Consider the following 16,338-nt stretch of genomic DNA (forward strand, 5'->3'; position numbering starts at 1 on the left):
AAACATTAAGTTAAGCTGGACCGGGACACTCACACATGTGTGTTTCAAAATCAGTCAGTCAGTCAGTCAGTCAGTCGCCCCTGAGATATTTCTTGGCCGGCCGCTTCCGGGTTCAGCAAAAAGCAATTTCTTTGGACTTTATATCAAAACTAGGCATCTTGCGCGCTACGGGCGCTCGATGCTTACGCTGTGTGTGGATGTGTGTGTGTGTGTGTGTGTGTGTGTGTGTTTGTGTTGCTCAATGCTCACTACATGTTTTTGCATCAGTGATGTCACAATTCCTCCTTGTGTGTGTGTGTGTCCCATTATGATATCACTGATAACATCATCAGTGTGTGTGTGTGTGTGTGTGTGTGTGTGTGTGTGTGTGTGTGTGTGTGTGTGTGTGTGTGTGTGTGTGTGTGTGTGTGTGTGTGTGTGTGTGTGTGTGTGTGTGTGTGTATGTGTGTGTGACATCATTGATCAGTCATGTCACAATGCCTCCTTGTGTGTGTGTGCAGGGCCGGCCCGCCCTATATGCGAACCAAGCGGCTGCCTAGAGCCCCGGGAGTTGGGGGGCCCCCAATTTTTTTTTTTTTTTTTTTTTTAAATAAACATAGGCTATAATATTATAGGCTGTGTGTGGTAGTTAAAACATAGGTTGACGTTTATTTATGTTTGTAGTTTAAACAAAAACATAAATACTGTAGGCTACATACAACACAAAAGGCTGTTATTTACCTTTTGTCGCCACCTGGTGAGTAAATATATATGTAACTAAAACCATTCAAATTGACAACCGGTCCTGCATGTATCTACCGGTCCTTGGCGCAAAAAAGGTTGGGAACCCCTGGTTTAACTGACCTGGCAACCCCTATGGCTGCTGGGTTCTACACGCTTGCTTGACACTGATAAGGCTACAAACGAGCGTCATTGTCATGTTTGTTTGTTTTAAATATTCTTCTAAATATGGCTAAAAGCCCAAAAACGTCAAATTTTCTTCGGCGCAGCACCGAGAGTCCCCTCCTTACAGCACCCCCTACTTAAAAGTACTTCCAGCGCGGATTCTTGCCCGCCACGCGGGGAGGCCCGGGTTCGGTTCCTGGCCAAATGTACCATGCTGTAAGGTCATGAACTTGTGTCTTTACACTGTTAGATGATCTCCAGTATTAATGTTTAATAAATTGCAACATATTGCCATAATTGTTTCTGTATTAACAAATGAAGCGATGTATGAATATTGTGTGCAATTTGTGTCTTTCCTTTCAAACAGCAACAAACAAATGCAAATGTTTAGCATAGTGAATCATCTTAAATGATTAAAGCAGTATTTCTAGGTAATGTTAATAAAAGGCTAAATTTGCTGGCTAGCTTGGAACAACTGTAAGGTCCATGTTTTTTATCGAGAGAGTCGGAATTGGGTGGCATTAGCCATGTTAGGGTTTCCCAGAAACTTATAGCAAAAGCCTGTGGTCGAGCATGAAGACCAATCGCAAAATGTTGCAAATGTGCTGAATAATGCTGAATAAATTTAAGGGGTATTTGTTTATCGGTTTATTTGTCTGTCTGTCTGCCTGTCTGTCTGTCTGTCTATGTGTGTGTGTGTGTGTGTGTGTGTGTGTGTGTGTGTGTGTGTATGCGTACGTGTCTGTCTGGGTGTGTGTGTGTGTTTGTCTGTCTGTCCGTCTGTGAATGCAGGGGAAGTGTTACATACAGTTTGAACTGTTTAAGTATTTCCTGTCATAGAGTGTCTCCCCAAAAACAGAAATGTCCTTTTAAGGCAGCTAAATAAAATCCCCCATAAAGCAATGTTCCAAGCGGACACAAAAAGCAGAAGTATCAACTGTTCAAGGAAAGCATATAAGAGGAAGTCGCCAGAGAATCTTCCGTCGACGCAGACAGCCGGTGACATCTTCACAGACTCATCCTGCCGATGCCTCTACTGAACATTCCCTCCAGATCTGTAATCGTATTGTATTTACTTGACCCGCTCTGTATTTTTATATGCAATTTAATTCTATATAAAATAACATCTATATATCAGATTGTTGTCAATAACTGGTTCTTATCTGTCTGAATTCGAATTGGGCCACGCCTGAACAGGTTGTATGGGCTTATGGCCCATACAAGAATAACATTTTTAAAAACCTTCTGACTGAGGGACTTTTAGCACTTGTGTTAAGCTGTGCTAGGAGGATTGGAAAACCATTTTCCATCAGTGCGCACGTGGCGCCCTTATCACATCATCACTGATGACATCACATCATTAGCTAATTAGCCTAATTAAAAATCCGGCTCCTCAGGTCACCCGGCATCACGGGTGCCCTTTACACACCCTGAAGGTTTCAGCCCGATTGCACGTAAAACGGCATAGCTGTGGCCGAACACAGAACTTGAAACACATACTCAAAGTCCACATACTCAATTTTATTACTGCACATAATGTTGGCATTTCATTGTGACTTTTATGGGCCGTTTCTCACTTAAGCAATATTATAATGTATAATATTACACGAGAGGGTTTACTGTCATTAGTGGCACGACAGTGATGCGGCAGGACTGAGGCGCAGCCGAGGTCCATATGAATGAATGAATGAATGAATGAATGAAGTATTTATTTGTCCGTTAGGAAAATTGGTTTGTACATCATGGTCATTGGCAAAAAGGACATCAAAAACAACAGACAAGACAACAGCACAAGACAACAACAAAAATTATTGGCAACATCAACACATCACAAGATTGGGCCAGGGGAGGGGTTGGATGGGTGGTGCTGGGGGGGGGGGGTATCAGAGTCAGTTTATTAGTCCAATGGATGTGGGGATGAATGTTGTGTTTGTCCTTGTTGTTCTATAGAGTGGGGTTCTGAACCTGCGTCCTGAGGGGAGTGCTTTAGATTGGCTGTTGAGTGGGTGAGTAATGTCTGTTATAATCCGGTTTGCTTTCTGTATTGCACGTGATTTGAAAAGTGATGTGATGTCCCGGCATTTGATTCTGCAGATCTTCCTTGATATGTTGACGATTTTTGTTATCCTGTTTCTATATATGAGTGTTAGGGAACTGAACCAGGTTAAAAATCCAAAAGTGTGTACAGTTTCCATGAAGGTTTGGTAGAAAAGCTGCAGTGTGGAGCTGTTGGGGTTGTATTTCCGTAGTTTGCGTAGAAGGTGTAGTCTCTGTTGTCCTTTGCTGTAGATTGCCTGTGTGTTTGATGTCCAGGTGAGTTTGGAGTCTATGATGGTGCCAAGGTAACGGTAGCTGTCAACGGTGTGGATGGTTTGATTGTCGATGTGAACTGGTTCCGGTGTGCTTTTCCTGCTTCTGAAGTCAATGACCATTTCCTTTGTTTTTGTCTGCGTCACTGAAGTGTCACTAATTACAGTAAAGCACACCCTCGAGTGTAATATTGCGATTATACAACCGTTACCAACAAAATACAAGCTATAAACAAAAGGTGTTCATATTTTGGGACAATTTGCTCTCAAAATAACAAACTTTTTGCCGAGTGTGTTAGTCCGAGGCAATAAATAGTCCCTGTTGAATCAGCCAGACGCCAGCCAGCCGATATGCTCATCACATGAGTTAACTGTAACAAACAGCTGTGCAGAAAGCAGCATCTAGCTTACAGCATTGATGCTAAATGGATTGTTTTATTGTTAATTTTAATTTCTTTGGCGGATGTAAGTTTAATTTATACTTATTAGAAAGTGTCGCTCGGCACATGGTCGCCTACAAAAAAGAAAGTGTCACTTATGGTGTTGCATTTATAATATTCAGTGAACGTTTGCCTCGGTTCAACGGTCACGTGACACTCAAACGCTATAAGTGCAGACAGCCAAGAGAAGAGATGGAATGCACAGTGAAACCACGTCGGAGGCAAGATGTAACGTACTGCAGCCGCATATAACGACACACAACCACACAACTCACCTCCTCTCTCTTTGGGAAATTGGTCACAATGTTCTTTGTGATTTTCACAAAGTCATACATCAAGGACAGGCTGATAAAAATAGTGGGACACGTTCATTAATTTAATTTCAGCGAAAACCTAAACAAGGAAGTCAAGCGCATGCCGTCTATAGCCAATCACACTTGTGACTAGTCACAAGTGTACGGTGGCGCAGTCGGTAGCGCTGTCGCCTCACAGTTAGAAGGTCCTGAGTTCGATTCTCGCCTGGGACACTGTGGGCGCTGTGGTTGTGTCCCCCCCCATATCTTCAGTGCCTACTGCCCAGGTGGGTTATCTCGTCGTAAGGGCCTTTCTCTCTGTGTGGAGTTTGCATGTTCTCCCCGTGCTCCCCCAGGGGGTTCCTCCGTATATAACCCCCCCACTAAAAACATGCAGAAGATCAGATCGTCATCGTCATCCGACCAGTGACGACAACATCCGAAGTTGGGCGCTGTACGAGAAAGCGACCACTGCTCCTGGCCTGCCCCTCGGAGGAAAGGACATGCCTGGATGGGTTAAATGCAGAGGACACTTTTCACCGACCACCGTCAGCATGAGTGTGTTGTGGCCGCATGCATGTATTGTGGTGTTCGTGTGACAATAAAAGACGGGCTTGTCCATTACGAGAGAGAGAGCGACACTATGTGACGTAGTCAGCGACACTAGACATTTCACAAGGTAGCAGACACCTCTCGCCGACACTTGAAAGTGTCGACTCAAGTCTTCATTTCTGTCGGTGACGGTTTCAAAAGTGTCACCAGACCAAGCATAAATTGGGATTTACTGTTGGCGAATGGTTAGAAAAAAAGATAAACAAACAAGCTGCTGGTTTCCACCATAGACATAGGAGGAGAGGAACGGTAGCGTATCAGACTAAAAATACTGCCTGTGTGAAAAAGGGTTGAGAGGCGGGCCATAGCATGTCTGTCGATGATTTGATTTGACAGTTCTGGGCACTGGAGTTGGCATTGGCCAATCCTGGTGTGTTCCGCCCCCAAATCAGTGTGTTCTGGCGCTAAGGGAGTGGGTTCCGGGACAACCAGGCTCTCTGGCGCAAGCCACTTACGTTAATTTTAGGAGCAGTGCGGTAAATAATGCGAATGGAATGCGATTTTAATGAACCAGTTACATGTCCCACGCATTCTAAATCAAATGAAGACATTACTGTTCTCTGCTGAACAGACCGGCCGGTGGAGTGATATTTTAGTGATGAGGACGAGAACGGCTAGGTGTGCTGTTATGCTCATTTGAGAACGGTCCTTGACCAATCAGATAGCTTGGTCTGAACTATATGTATAATTATTAACACTGTATGTAGCATGATGATCACTCTGACTAAAGTCTCGGTCCCAGTGCGCGCGTCATCTGCGGAGGTCTCAATCGACTATAGCAGCAGCATTACACATTGCCTTTAAAGTGTCCCTTTAACTCTTATCAGTGTAATATGAAACCAGATGGTAGTCAGTTTTACAACATCATAGAACTATCCAGGGACAGACAGATGGGTTGGATTGGTTATTATTTAACCAGACCCCCCTCAACACCCCCCCCCCCCCCACACACACACACACACACACACACACACACACCCACACACACACACACACACACACACACACACCTCATATCGATTGGTCCAATTCGCTGAAGCTGTGACGTATGACCTCCTGACAATACTACTTCCGGGTCCAAGCGCAAAGCGTCCAAGCCTCTCTGCGTTGTCGCAGTGCTGTGTCCTTCATTGTTGGAATAGATCTGAGACAAGAAAAACCACCATTCAAAAACTATCAAAACTATCATTCTACCACTTTCCTTGCGATGAGAAAGAGAAGAAGAAATGGCTGCAGTTAGTAAGGTACGTTACAATTCGGAGAAAGTACGTAGAAAAACAAAGTTTGGCGCTAAGTCTAAACAAATGATCTATAAAAAGTTATGTTAAGTTAAAAAATTATTTATAAAAAGATATCTAAAAAGGTTCACGGGATCCGCCATAGTTGTTTTGAATGAGGCAAATGAGGAGCTGTGCCACTTGGCGCCGGAGGTGAATGTCTGTCATCAGTCTTAACAACCGAATAACTGTGTCTCTACCTCACCTGAGCAGGTAAGCCTTGTCTCGTCTTAGTTGTGCTGTATTTAGTCTGCAGTTAAGGCAGTGTGGGTTAGTAGTTAGTCATTATTGTACATTTTGTTACAGTAATGTTACAGTAACTCATTTAGTTACAGTAACTCATTTAGTTACAGTAACTCATTTAGTTACAGTAACTCGCAAGAAATGTGAGTTTTGACTGAAAAGCCAGATCTCCATTGTTTCTATCAACTGAGCCTGACTCTGATAATGCAATTAATTTCCTATTTGGCAGACAGATGCTTTGATCCAAAGTGATGTACACACCAGGTTAGTTTAAAGCTGTTTGGAAAATAGTTTTGATTTTGAGGAGATAATGGTCTGTTGAAAAAAATGTTTTTTACTTGAGTAGAATTTTCAGGTATCTGTACTTTACAGAGTAATTCTTTTTTACTCCCTACATTTTAACACAAATATCTGTACTTTCTGAAAATGTAAGGAGTACATTTTCAAAACACGTGTTACTTTAGTTTTAATGCACGACAGTCAAAAATGATGTAACCCCTCTCGTGCTCTCCCAGCTTTCATGCTAGGATTAGGGTTCTCTTCAACCACGGTATAGCTCGCTCGACTGCCTCTTCGTCGCTCGAGGTGGAAAGTAATGAAGTAACTAATTACATTTACTCTAGTTACTGTAATTGAATAGCTTCTTTGTGTAGCTCCTTGTACTTTTTTGAGTAGTTTTTAAAATCAGTAATTTTACTTGTACTTAAGTACATTTTGTCTTCAGTGAGTTGGTCCTCAGGAACCTGAGTCTCTGTATAACTGAGACTATGTCCGTCAGCCAGAGCTGAAAAGAAGGCGGAGAGGGGGATTTCCACTCCTTCAGAATGAGTCTCTGTTGTTGCGTCTCCCTCTCTCTCTCTCCCTGTCTCTCTGCCCCTCTCTCTCTTTCTCAGTCACTCTGGGCTCTCCCTCGCCTCTCTCTCCCTCTCTCTCATTCTCTCTCTCCCTCTCTCTCATTCTCTCTCCCCCTCTCTCTCTCACTAGCCCACCCTAGCAGCGCTGAACTGGATACCTCTCTTTTTCCATTTGAGAAAGACGTTTAGAACCATCCATGATGCCCCTGATGGTGAAAGTGAAAATAAATGGGGAAAATATGATATTCTAAATATTAAGAAAATCGTCTCATTGACGTCAGACTATGATATTCTGCCTCAAGGTGATATATCATTGACTGTAACTGTTGGGTGCCAAAAAGTGTGTGCCAAAAAGTTGGGGGAAATGTAAAAAGTAAAAGAAAAAGTTTTACTTACAACAAATTCCTCTATTCCTCTAATTACTCTACAAAACAAATGAATTCATCCAAAATTGTAATTTTGGAGTGTCTGCTAACAAAGTGAAAAAGTCATGATTTGACTCCGCCTCTTCAGTGACACCAATGGAGATGGACAGGCGGGGATACTGTGGCAACGCTCTCAGCAGCTGGGGCTATCTCCATGGCGACAAGCGGGAGGTGCTGGCCCTGAACGTGCTGTTGCTAGGTGAAAGGCAAAGTGGGAGGAGCTCTGTGGGGAACGCTCTGATTGGTCAGTATGAAGACTTACTCAAATCAGATCTCTTCTTTATTCAGTCATATATCAAACTTATGACAGGAAGTAAAAGTATCACTGTCAAATCTCTGCAGTGATTTTTGACAAATCTTTTTTTTGTAAAGACAATAAAATGTTAATAAATGGTTAAAGCCGAACTAAACCCTCAGCTTTGTATCAATGTACATGGCTGTTGAGTAGTGTTGGTGATGCATTCTTCAGTCAAAATCTCGACATAATACACCCTATGATGCGCACCAACGTCTTAAAAATATATGAATGGTGATGAACGGAAAGATACTTGTTAATCCCGTTTGAATTGTGCCACGGGGTACATATGATGATGTTTGTCAATTTAAAAGATAATAACTTTACAAGTCAAGAAAGTCGCACTGTGTGGTAAAACTGTGGTATAAGTGATCAATCAGAAAGACTATGCACAACCAGTCACATAAGTGACGTCTCTCCCGCCAGGCCATGTGCGTGACCGTGACGTATATTGTGTGACACGAGAGATGTAGTCCATTGAGCGGTTTCATACAAAATGAAACCTTATGTTTCAGTTTCAGGACAAACTGCGATTTTCTTGACATGCATAGTTAATATCTTTTAAATTAACAAAACGGGGTAAAAAAGACGCCTGAAGGTGTCGTAGGCAGAGCTGGTGAGCGCCAAGTTCGGAAGAACTTAGCGGCCATCAGCGGGCCACTCTCCTCCCTCTCTCTCCCACTCTCTCGGCTTCCCAGCTGAGCCCGTTCAACCGGAAGGGCTAAGCTTGGGACGGTCTGGAGGTGTTCAGAATGTCCACCCGCAAAAATACAGTTAAGCTGAATTAGAGAGTTGATTAGTCACTCACACAGAGTGATCCAGGCTAAACAGTCCCTTCCTAAATTCGGCAGAACCGCCATTTTGGAAAGGAGGCGGTTCCAGACCGCCCCCCAGCCACCTCTGTCTGACCTGGGCCCCGTTCCAATACCCATACTTCCATACTATTTAGTAGGCAAAAAAAGAATTAGTATGTCCCAATACATAGTATGTCAGATGCAGTATGCCAAGAGTACCAGGATGTTGTACTACATCAGCTCCTATTTCGGAGTATGCATCGATGCATGCTTTGTCAGCCAATCTTCCCCACAATCCTTTGCGCAGCAGGAAGTTACATCTTCTTCTTCTTCTTCTAATGTTTTATGGCGGTTGGCAAACAACTTTTTGTGCATTACCGCCACCTACTGGAGTTACGTCGCACTGACTGAGCTGCGTGTTCATGAATGAGATAATTAACTTTAAGAAAGCCTTGAAATATGTTAAAACCAAACAAGCATGGAGTGTGTACCAAAACATGCATATCTTGATTCCTGTTTAGAACTCTGACTTAATGTTTTTGCTTTATTTATTTTATTTTGTTTATTTGATTGTCTGTTCCAATTTTGTAAATGTTTAGTCTGAATTTTTTGTATAATGTACTGTTTGTTACTGCCAGACTTTGTTTATTGAAAAAAAAAAACTCAAATGTGGCGCTGCGGACGTCGGCGGAAGTGAGCAAGAGGTCGGAGTTCAGGAAGCTCACGTGACGACAGATGTAGTGTGTCCCAATAGTATGCATTTAGCATGCATGCTGCACACTACAATCCATACTATGTGAGGGCAGCGGCAGTACATACTACAAGAAAGAAGTACAAGTATGGGTATTGGAACGCAGCCCAGGTCAATCCTTCCTCAATTTTGGCAAAACCGCCATTTTGAAAAGGAGGCGGTCTTAACACGATCAGCCCGCCCCTCAGCCAATCCTGGGGTGACATAAGACACTCCACCTTCTCCTCCCTCCTCCTCTCTCTCTCTCTCACACACACACACCCACACACACACACACACACACGCACACACACACACACACAGTGATATAATGTTTATTCAGATTAGTTATTAGCGATAGATGTAGTAGAGTATTAGTCATAAAAGTAAATGTGATGAACTGATATTTTAATCATTATGTTAATGTCCATTGATATTGTGATTTATTAAATATTTTTATTACATAATGCTATGAATCTTGGTTATTATTCATGAGGTATTTTATCTGTGGAAATCTGTGACAGAAGCTTACGAACTTTGACCTTCAATCAACTGTACAATGTACATTATATCATTATGAGACTGATATGACAATTTGGTTTGGTGTCTAAACTAGTCATAACTGACTTTTAGACAGGTCTGTAGCCTTAACTACAGTGGTGCCCCGAATCTTACAGAGAATACAATATTTTCTGTCAAATCTAATAAATTTATGAATATTAATAATTCATAATTATTAATAGTCATATTTCATAACCAAACCAGCTCCTGGGAGCACAACATAATTCTTAAATAATAACGTCTTAAAAATATATGAATGGTGATGAACGGAGAGATACTTGTTAATCCCGTTTGAATTGTGCCACAGGGTACATATGATGATGTTTGTCAATTTAAAAGATAATAACTTTACAAGTCAAGAAAGTGGCACTGTGTGGTAAAACTGTGGTATAAGTGATCAATCAGAAAGACTATGCACAACCAGTCACATAAGTGACGCCTCTCCCGCCAGGCCATGTGCGTGACCGTGACGTATATTGTGTGACACGAGAGATGTAGTCCATTGAGCGGTTTCATACAAAATTAAACCTTATGTTTCAGTTTCAGGACAAACTGCGATTTTCTTGACATGCATAGTTAATATCTTTTAAATTAACAAAACGGGGTAAAAAAGAAGTATTGTCTCTTGCCGTTCAACACCATTCATATTTTCTAAGACCTTGGTTCGTGTGGTGAGGCAGGAAGTGATGTCCACTTTGGCTCTCTATAGTGGAATATGTCTGAATTCTACGTCATCATCATCATCATCATCATCATCATCATTAAAATTGCCTAAGGCGGGTTGTGTTAGTCATGATTTGGCGGTGTCTGTCAGGCTGTGTTCGAATACCTCTGCTAGCCTCCTGTCTACTTTTTCTCAATGTGTATCTACTGTAAACTAACTACTAATGATGTATGCGGGCTGTTTACACTACAAACTGGTCGCCTCGCTGGCCTGCAGCTTGCTAAGCTGGCCCTGCAGCTCGTATATGCAGCTCGGCTGCTGCGTGGCCTCGCCTGCCCTATTGGCGTGCGAGATGTGTGTGTGTGTGTGTGTGTTGCTCACAAAATGTTCACAAAATGCTCACAAAAATTGCCCTTAAGTTTACATGTGTGTGTGAGCCCCTTAAGTTTACATTAGTGCCTATGACATCATCAGTGATGTCATAAGATGTTTTTGCTCTTATGACATCACTGATGACATCATCAGTCTTATGTCATAGGAGGCATTGTGACATCACTGATGCCATCAGTGATGTCACAATGCCTCCTATGACATCATCAGCGGGACAAAAAATTTAAACAAACAAACATTGCCCACTTGCTCCTATATCTATCTATCTAGGGCTTTGTTTGTTTGTCTGTCTGTCCCACTGATGACATCATGCGTGATGTCATAAATTCACTCACACACACACACAAAGTCCCAGTGATAATGTCATCAGGGATGTCATAAGAGGTTATGATGTCATCAGTGATGTCATGAACGCAGTTGTGACATCATCAGTGATGTCATAAGAGTCCAACTGATGATGTCATCAGTGATGTCATAAGAGCTGATAGATAAGTGGACAAACGTAACAATGTTGATTCCCGTAATTATGTCAGTTGATGACATCATTGACATCAATGACATCAATGACTAAACTCATCAGCAATATGTACTAATATGTACTGATAACATCTCAGGAGAGCACAAGAGCAACAAATAATGACCCATGCACATGCAGATTAACGTTACAACACTTTAAACGTAATCTCACAGAGCCTTTCATGACAGCATTGTGCCTGTTCTTGGTCTGCATGCAACGTTAGCCTCCATGGTGCTCGCCGGTCGGTCGGTGTCATCAGATCAGTCCAATATGATATCATCTGGTGTCATCAGTCCAAGCCCTTGAGGAAACAAGCAGGGCTACAGTGTTATTAGTCGCAATGCATTATGGGTGGATGAGTATAGCCGAATAACCTCCCGCTCTCTACTCAGAAATTCTCGCGAATACACTTTCTTCAGCTACCGCACAAAGTACATCCTCTGTTGTGTCTTCTTGGTGAGAGCTCTGATGTTCAGCTCCCATTTCAGGTCCTTGCTGATGATGATTCCCAGGAAGCAGAAGGACTCCAAAGTGTTGATGGGATGAGGGAGGATGGGACTGTGTTCATCCTGTAATCCACAATCATCTCCACTATCTTTTGAGCATTTAGCACCAGGTTGTTTTGAGTCCACCAAGTCACCAGATGGTCGACCTCCTGCCTCTACTCAGACTCATCTCCGTCTGAGATGAGCCCTATGACAGACTGGTGACTGGAGGTGCAGGTTGGTGTACAGGGAGAAGTATGGAAAGAGGACTCCGCCCTGGGCAGTTCTGCTGCTGATAGACCAGGAGTTGGTGATGCTGCTTCCTGTTAGTCAGGAAGTCTGTGGACCATCTGTACACCCAGCTGTTAGAGCTTCTCCTGTAGCAGGGCTGGGATGATCGTGTTGTAAATAGAAGTCAATAAAACGAAGAACTAACCTTTATTAATGATGGTTGTTGTAAAATGTAAACAAGCTTAATACTGTTCAACAGGCGGACAGGAATTCCAGATGAACAGCTGCGTTTCTATGACGACAGAGTGCCGGATGCTCAGCGGAACATTCCGGAGCTTCTTCAGGAGGAAGGGGGCGGAGTCTGACCTGAGGCTCAGCGTGGTGGACACGCCCCCTCTGCCCCACCCCCCAGCTGCGCTCGGGCAAAGTGTGCACGAGCTTTGTCCCGAGGGTGTGCACGTGCTCGTGCTCGTGGTGAGAGCCGACCTGCCCTACCACAACACACACCTGGAGGAGTGTACACAGGTACACACACACACACACACACACACACACACACACTAAGGCCCAACCCCATTTCTCATTTTTACCCCTACACCTCGTTTTCGAGTGCCCCTGGCTTTTCGACTTGTCCCTCGGAACAGAGCTACAACGGGTAGTGGTTGAAATCTTCCCCTATGAAATAACCCTTCCAGAAATGGGAGGACCCTTCCAGATCCTGATATATCATCAGTAGCCACGAGTATGTTGTCAGGACATCAAATCTATTTATCCCTCAAATGGGGGAAATGTGACATCGAAATTGACTGTCGTGCACAAATCAACCTTAAAAACAACATTAAAACTTTTTATTTTAAATCTGCTGTTTGTTTTAAATTTTGCTCAGAGTGAAATGTTATACCCTATGGTCTCTCCTTATTCTAAATAGCTGAATCGCTTGTTTTGACCAAGTAAATCTATTCTTACAATATAGATCATAGCCCTCTACCCAGCCTGTTTCTTCCACAATCTTTGAATGTTCCAGAGACAGAGAGTCTGAACTTCAGCCCGTTACAATTTGGCCAGAGGAAGTTGTCATCTTCCAAAGAAAAAAACACTTCAGACCTGAGGAAGCTTGATGGTATTTGACCAATCACAACATGCAAACAAAACCGAGGCAGGTGATTGGAGAAATTAGCGGATGTGCCCGCCTTCAGCAATCAGCAGATGTCCCGCCTTATTTCCGTTTTGACAGACCGGAGGAAGTTCAATGGTATTCGACCAATCACGACACACGTAAACAAAACCAAGGCAGGTGATTGGAGAAATTAGCAGCCGTATTTCCGTTTTGACCAACTTTCTCTTCTGCGAAGTATAGACTGGAGCCAACACATGTGTTTTAAGAGACTACCCTCTATCCCAAAAAGAATCAGGACGCTCTACGGTAGAGAGAACAGCTTACTGCAGATAGCACCCTCTAGGCTCAGGAGGAGGTATAACAACTACTTACGCCTATACGTGAACGCGCAAAACAGAGGGGTAAGGGCTAGCTAAGTGATGTGAGCAAGGGGTGTTTTGGGATTGGGCCTAACACACCTACTGTAGCATACACTGACTGTACAAGTGTGTGTGTGTGTGTGTGTGTGTGTGTGTGTGTGTGTGTGTGTGTGTGCGTGTGTGTCTCCAGACTCTCTTTGGTCCAGAATGGCATCATCACTCCTTACTCGTCCTCACACATGCTGACCACCTGAGGAAGGCGGGGCTTGAGCCGTCACGCTACCTAACCCAGACCACCGATTGGCTGAGAGCTCTGGCTGACACAGTGGGAGGCAGGGTCTTCTTCCTGGACAACAGCTCTGATTGGCCGGTGATCAGAGGTCGAGCGCTGCGAGACGGACTGTTGCACCTGTCAGCTGTGAATCACCACTCTGCTCTGAGCGTCTCTTTTTAACACTGCTTTTAAATACAGTGCATATCTCATGTCAGTCCTGATGAATGCCTCCCAGGTTTCACCTTTTTTAATGACAACTCAGTGAGATAAAAAATAAGAAATATAGCTCCTGATTCTTTTATTGATTCCCCTGCTCCAACCATGCTGTTTGAGCAAGTTTGATACCGGTCTCTTTCAATAAACTTGTGGACACTGTGCCCACCCTCCATACTAAAGTGCTCCACAAGCCCTGGAGATATAATGACCCCCCTACATTTCTTGGTGATGTACTAGATGTGACTGCCTCTTGGTGCCTCAAACCACTTCTGAAACTTATTTATTTCAAAAGTCTTTCTTATAAAGTGTCTTCTATTGTATGTTTACGTTTACCTTCAATCAATCAATCAATCAATCAATCAATCAATTTTATATTTATATAGCACAAAATCATAACGAGTTATATCCAATTGCTTCACAAATAAACTAGGTAGAAAACCACGCTCTTTATTTTAGACCGAACAATTGAAGCAATTATTTTCTTTTTTTTACAAACTTTATTTAAATTTTCACACTATACAAGATATGTTCAATTTGGATTGTGAATACATATACGAACAAACAAGCCTCACAACACCCACCCCACCCACATCCTCCCATCCAGGGTCCCACAACCAACTAAGGAATACAAAACTTCTCTAATTTCAACATTGCCATCACTTCATGAGTCCACTGCTTAAATGATGGTGGGGGTTTTGCCTTCCAGTTTAACAGAATGAGTCGACGGGCCAGAAGAGAGGCAAATGCAATTGCATTTCTTTGGTGACTCCGGAGGTTCTCTTCTGGCTGGACTATACCGAAGATGGCAGTAAGGGGATTAGGATATAGTGTTGTGTTAGATAGAGATGAGAAACACTGAAAAATGGAGGACCAAAAGCTGCTCAGAGATTGGCAGGACCAGAACATATGTCCTAGAGAGACCGGGGAATGATGGCACCTCGGACAAATCTTACCATAACGATTGCAGCTTATCGCACAATTACTCAATCGCTCTGATTTAGCTATCATCAGCTTCTAAATTTAGCTTGAAGTTGTTTTAGGCATGTGCCAACTAAAAATAAAGACAAATAAGATGATAATTGACTCAAAAATACATCTTTTAATGAACCAGCAGCAGCTTTGGGGGAACAAAACAAATGAAATGTTTTAATATCAGGTCCCAAAAAAACATGCGATGACGTCGATACCAAATATGTCGGGGACGATTTTGGTAATCGACGTCATCGCGACTAGTCGACTAATCGTGGCAGCCCTATATACTAGTAGTGATTATTTTGCAGATTAACAGTAGTGCCCGCCCCCTTAAAAAAAGGGAGGGGGGGGGGGGCAGACGAGGTGTCGCTATTTTGAGTGGGTCTCAGAAAGGAATGGAGCCATAAGGGGGTGCACCAAGAGCCGTCATTCCATCACTATAGAACATGCTGTTAGCTGAGTCAAATGTTCTGGTAAGAGAAGCAGCTATTATTACACCAAGGCTTTTATTCCTTTATTCCATCACATATTGGATAGGCCTGAAGAGGATAGGCCTGAAGAGGATAGGCCTGAAGAGGATAGGCCTGAAGAGGATAGGCCTGAAGAGGATAGGCCTGAAGAGGGCGCCTGGGGTCTCCCTGGTTTTTGTCATTTGTGTGATGTCATCATCTTACCCAGGCAAGATGTTGGGAATGACTGGAAATGTTGACTGTATAACTGAAATACTTGAGTTTGGTACTAAACTGTTACAAGCCAACATGAAACTTGCAGTAAGCTAGTTCTCACTTGTTTATGGATAATTGATTACCTTGAATAACTACATCACCAACTTTATCAGCATTGACCAACACACACCACTCTCATAATGTGTGGGGTCAAAGTTCACAGGCAGCCAGAGATATCTGGTTAGCCAGTAACTCTGTCTAAACACACACCAACAGAACCAGCAGCAACCAGAGTCACAGTCACTCTCCACTCTAGAGCAGCGCTTCCCAACCTGTGGGCCGGGGCACACTGGTGGGCCGCGAAGGTTATGCAAGTGGGCTGCCAAATCATTTGCAAAACATTGCGGTCTTAGTGGGGGGGGAAATATCATTATTATTATGTATGAGAAGAATGCATTTCTCTCCATTGTTGAATGATACCTTTATTTAATTAGTAAACAATTGTTTGTTAATTAGCCTATTGCAGACAGCCCCTCACGTTTAGTTTGTGATTTCTGTGTGGTGTTGATGGACAGATCCTTTTATCATTAAAAAAAAAAAAGTGTTCTGAGGACGCATTATTTGGCGATTGTGTGTGTGTGTGTGTGTGTGGGGGGGGGGGGGGGCACATGGGAAACATATGTTTCCATTGCCAAAGCAAGATAGACATCAAAACAAAAAGCTAGTACAA

The 16,338-nt window shown here is 43.1% G+C and overlaps 1 protein-coding gene across 1 annotated transcript; it reads left to right on the top strand.

The window, feature by feature from the left end:
- The first annotated feature begins 2,808 nt into the window (after window positions 1-2,808).
- LOC310788185 (GTPase IMAP family member GIMD1-like) lies at window positions 2,809-14,781 on the top strand. The gene is made up of 4 exons (XM_083649712.1): window positions 2,809-2,891; window positions 7,427-7,582; window positions 12,265-12,530; window positions 13,672-14,781. The coding sequence occupies exons 2-4, from the start codon at window positions 7,435-7,437 to the stop codon at window positions 13,933-13,935; spliced, it is 678 nt and encodes a 225-aa protein (XP_083505838.1). The 5' UTR covers window positions 2,809-2,891; window positions 7,427-7,434; the 3' UTR covers window positions 13,936-14,781.
- The last annotated feature ends 1,557 nt before the right edge of the window (window positions 14,782-16,338 follow it).

This window comes from Poromitra crassiceps (assembly GCF_964638095.1).
Source record: "Poromitra crassiceps genome assembly, chromosome: 13".
NCBI lineage: Eukaryota > Metazoa > Chordata > Actinopteri > Beryciformes > Melamphaidae > Poromitra > Poromitra crassiceps.

Excerpts from the sequence above, each read along its gene's own strand:
- LOC310788185 (XM_083649712.1), top strand. The coding sequence starts at position 7,435 with ATGGAGATGGACAGGCGGGGATACTGTGGCAACGCTCTCAGCAGCTGG. Across the intron at positions 7,583-12,264 it reads TGTGGGGAACGCTCTGATTG|GCGGACAGGAATTCCAGATG; the intron begins GTCAGTATGAAG and ends ACTGTTCAACAG. Across the intron at positions 12,531-13,671 it reads ACCTGGAGGAGTGTACACAG|ACTCTCTTTGGTCCAGAATG; the intron begins GTACACACACAC and ends GTGTGTCTCCAG.